The sequence below is a fragment of the Galeopterus variegatus genome, unplaced genomic scaffold, assembly GCF_000696425.1.
Source record: "Galeopterus variegatus unplaced genomic scaffold, G_variegatus-3.0.2 Scaffold527, whole genome shotgun sequence".
Taxonomy (NCBI): domain Eukaryota; kingdom Metazoa; phylum Chordata; class Mammalia; order Dermoptera; family Cynocephalidae; genus Galeopterus; species Galeopterus variegatus.
The window spans coordinates 4230-5132 of record NW_007726638.1 but is presented as its reverse complement, the minus strand read 5'-3'; the positions used below and the strand labels follow the sequence as shown (position 1 = coordinate 5132).

Below are 903 nucleotides of genomic sequence, written 5' to 3'. Positions count from 1 at the left end.
GGCGACACCACACCAAGGGTTGCGATCCCCTTACCGGTCATGAAAAAGACAAAAAAAAAAGAAAAAAGGAAAGACCATTTCATTCAACCCTGCACCAATCTCCACCCCATCCCCAGATTAACAAGCAGAATGAGCAGATGCACGCGCTGCTGGCCATCGCCCTTACCATGTACCCCATGCGAATCGATGAGAGTATCCACCTCCAGCTGCGGGAGAAATATGGTGACAAGATGCTGCGCATGCAGAAAGGTGACCCGCAGGTCTATGAGGAACTTTTTAGCTACTCCTGCCCCAAATTCCTGTCTCCTGTAGTGCCCAACTATGACAACGTGCACCCCAACTACCACAAAGAGCCCTTCCTGCAGCAGCTGAAGGTGTTTTCTGATGAAGTGCAGCAGCAGGCCCAGCTCTCAACCATCCGCAGCTTCCTCAAGCTCTACACTACCATGCCTGTGGCCAAGCTGGCAGGCTTCCTAGACCTCACAGAGCAGGAGTTCCGCATCCAGCTTCTTGTCTTCAAACACAAAATGAAGAACCTGGTGTGGACCAGTGGCATCTCTGCCCTTGATGGTGAATTTCAGTCAGCCTCTGAAGTTGATTTCTATATTGATAAGGTATGTCTGTCCTCTGGGCTGGGATCTCTGGGGCACTCTGTTCATCATTTCATCAATAAGTATTTATTAATAACTATCTTCCACTCTTCTGGGCATTTGGGATACATCAGTGAACAAAATCTACAAAGATTCCTGCCCTAGTGGTGCTGCCATTCTAGTCTAAAAAAAAAAAAAAGGTGATAAACAATAGGCATTATAATTAAGCAAACTTGGGCCGGCCCGGTGGCACACTGGATAAGTGTGCCGCTTGGGAAGTGCGGCGGCGCTCCCGCCCGAGGGTTCGGATCCC

General features: G+C 49.4%; 1 protein-coding gene across 1 annotated transcript in view; it reads left to right on the top strand.

Annotated features, from left to right (window-relative positions):
• The window catches only part of EIF3L (eukaryotic translation initiation factor 3, subunit L), a gene marked incomplete at its 3' end in the record, with an annotated part of 21668 nt that extends 21054 nt beyond the window's left edge, over positions 1-614 (top strand). The window contains exon 11 of the mRNA XM_008569773.1: positions 117-614. Within this exon, the coding sequence (XP_008567995.1) occupies positions 117-614 (498 nt within the window). The remainder of the gene's footprint in view (positions 1-116) is intronic.
• Between the last annotated feature and the right edge of the window lie 289 nt (positions 615-903).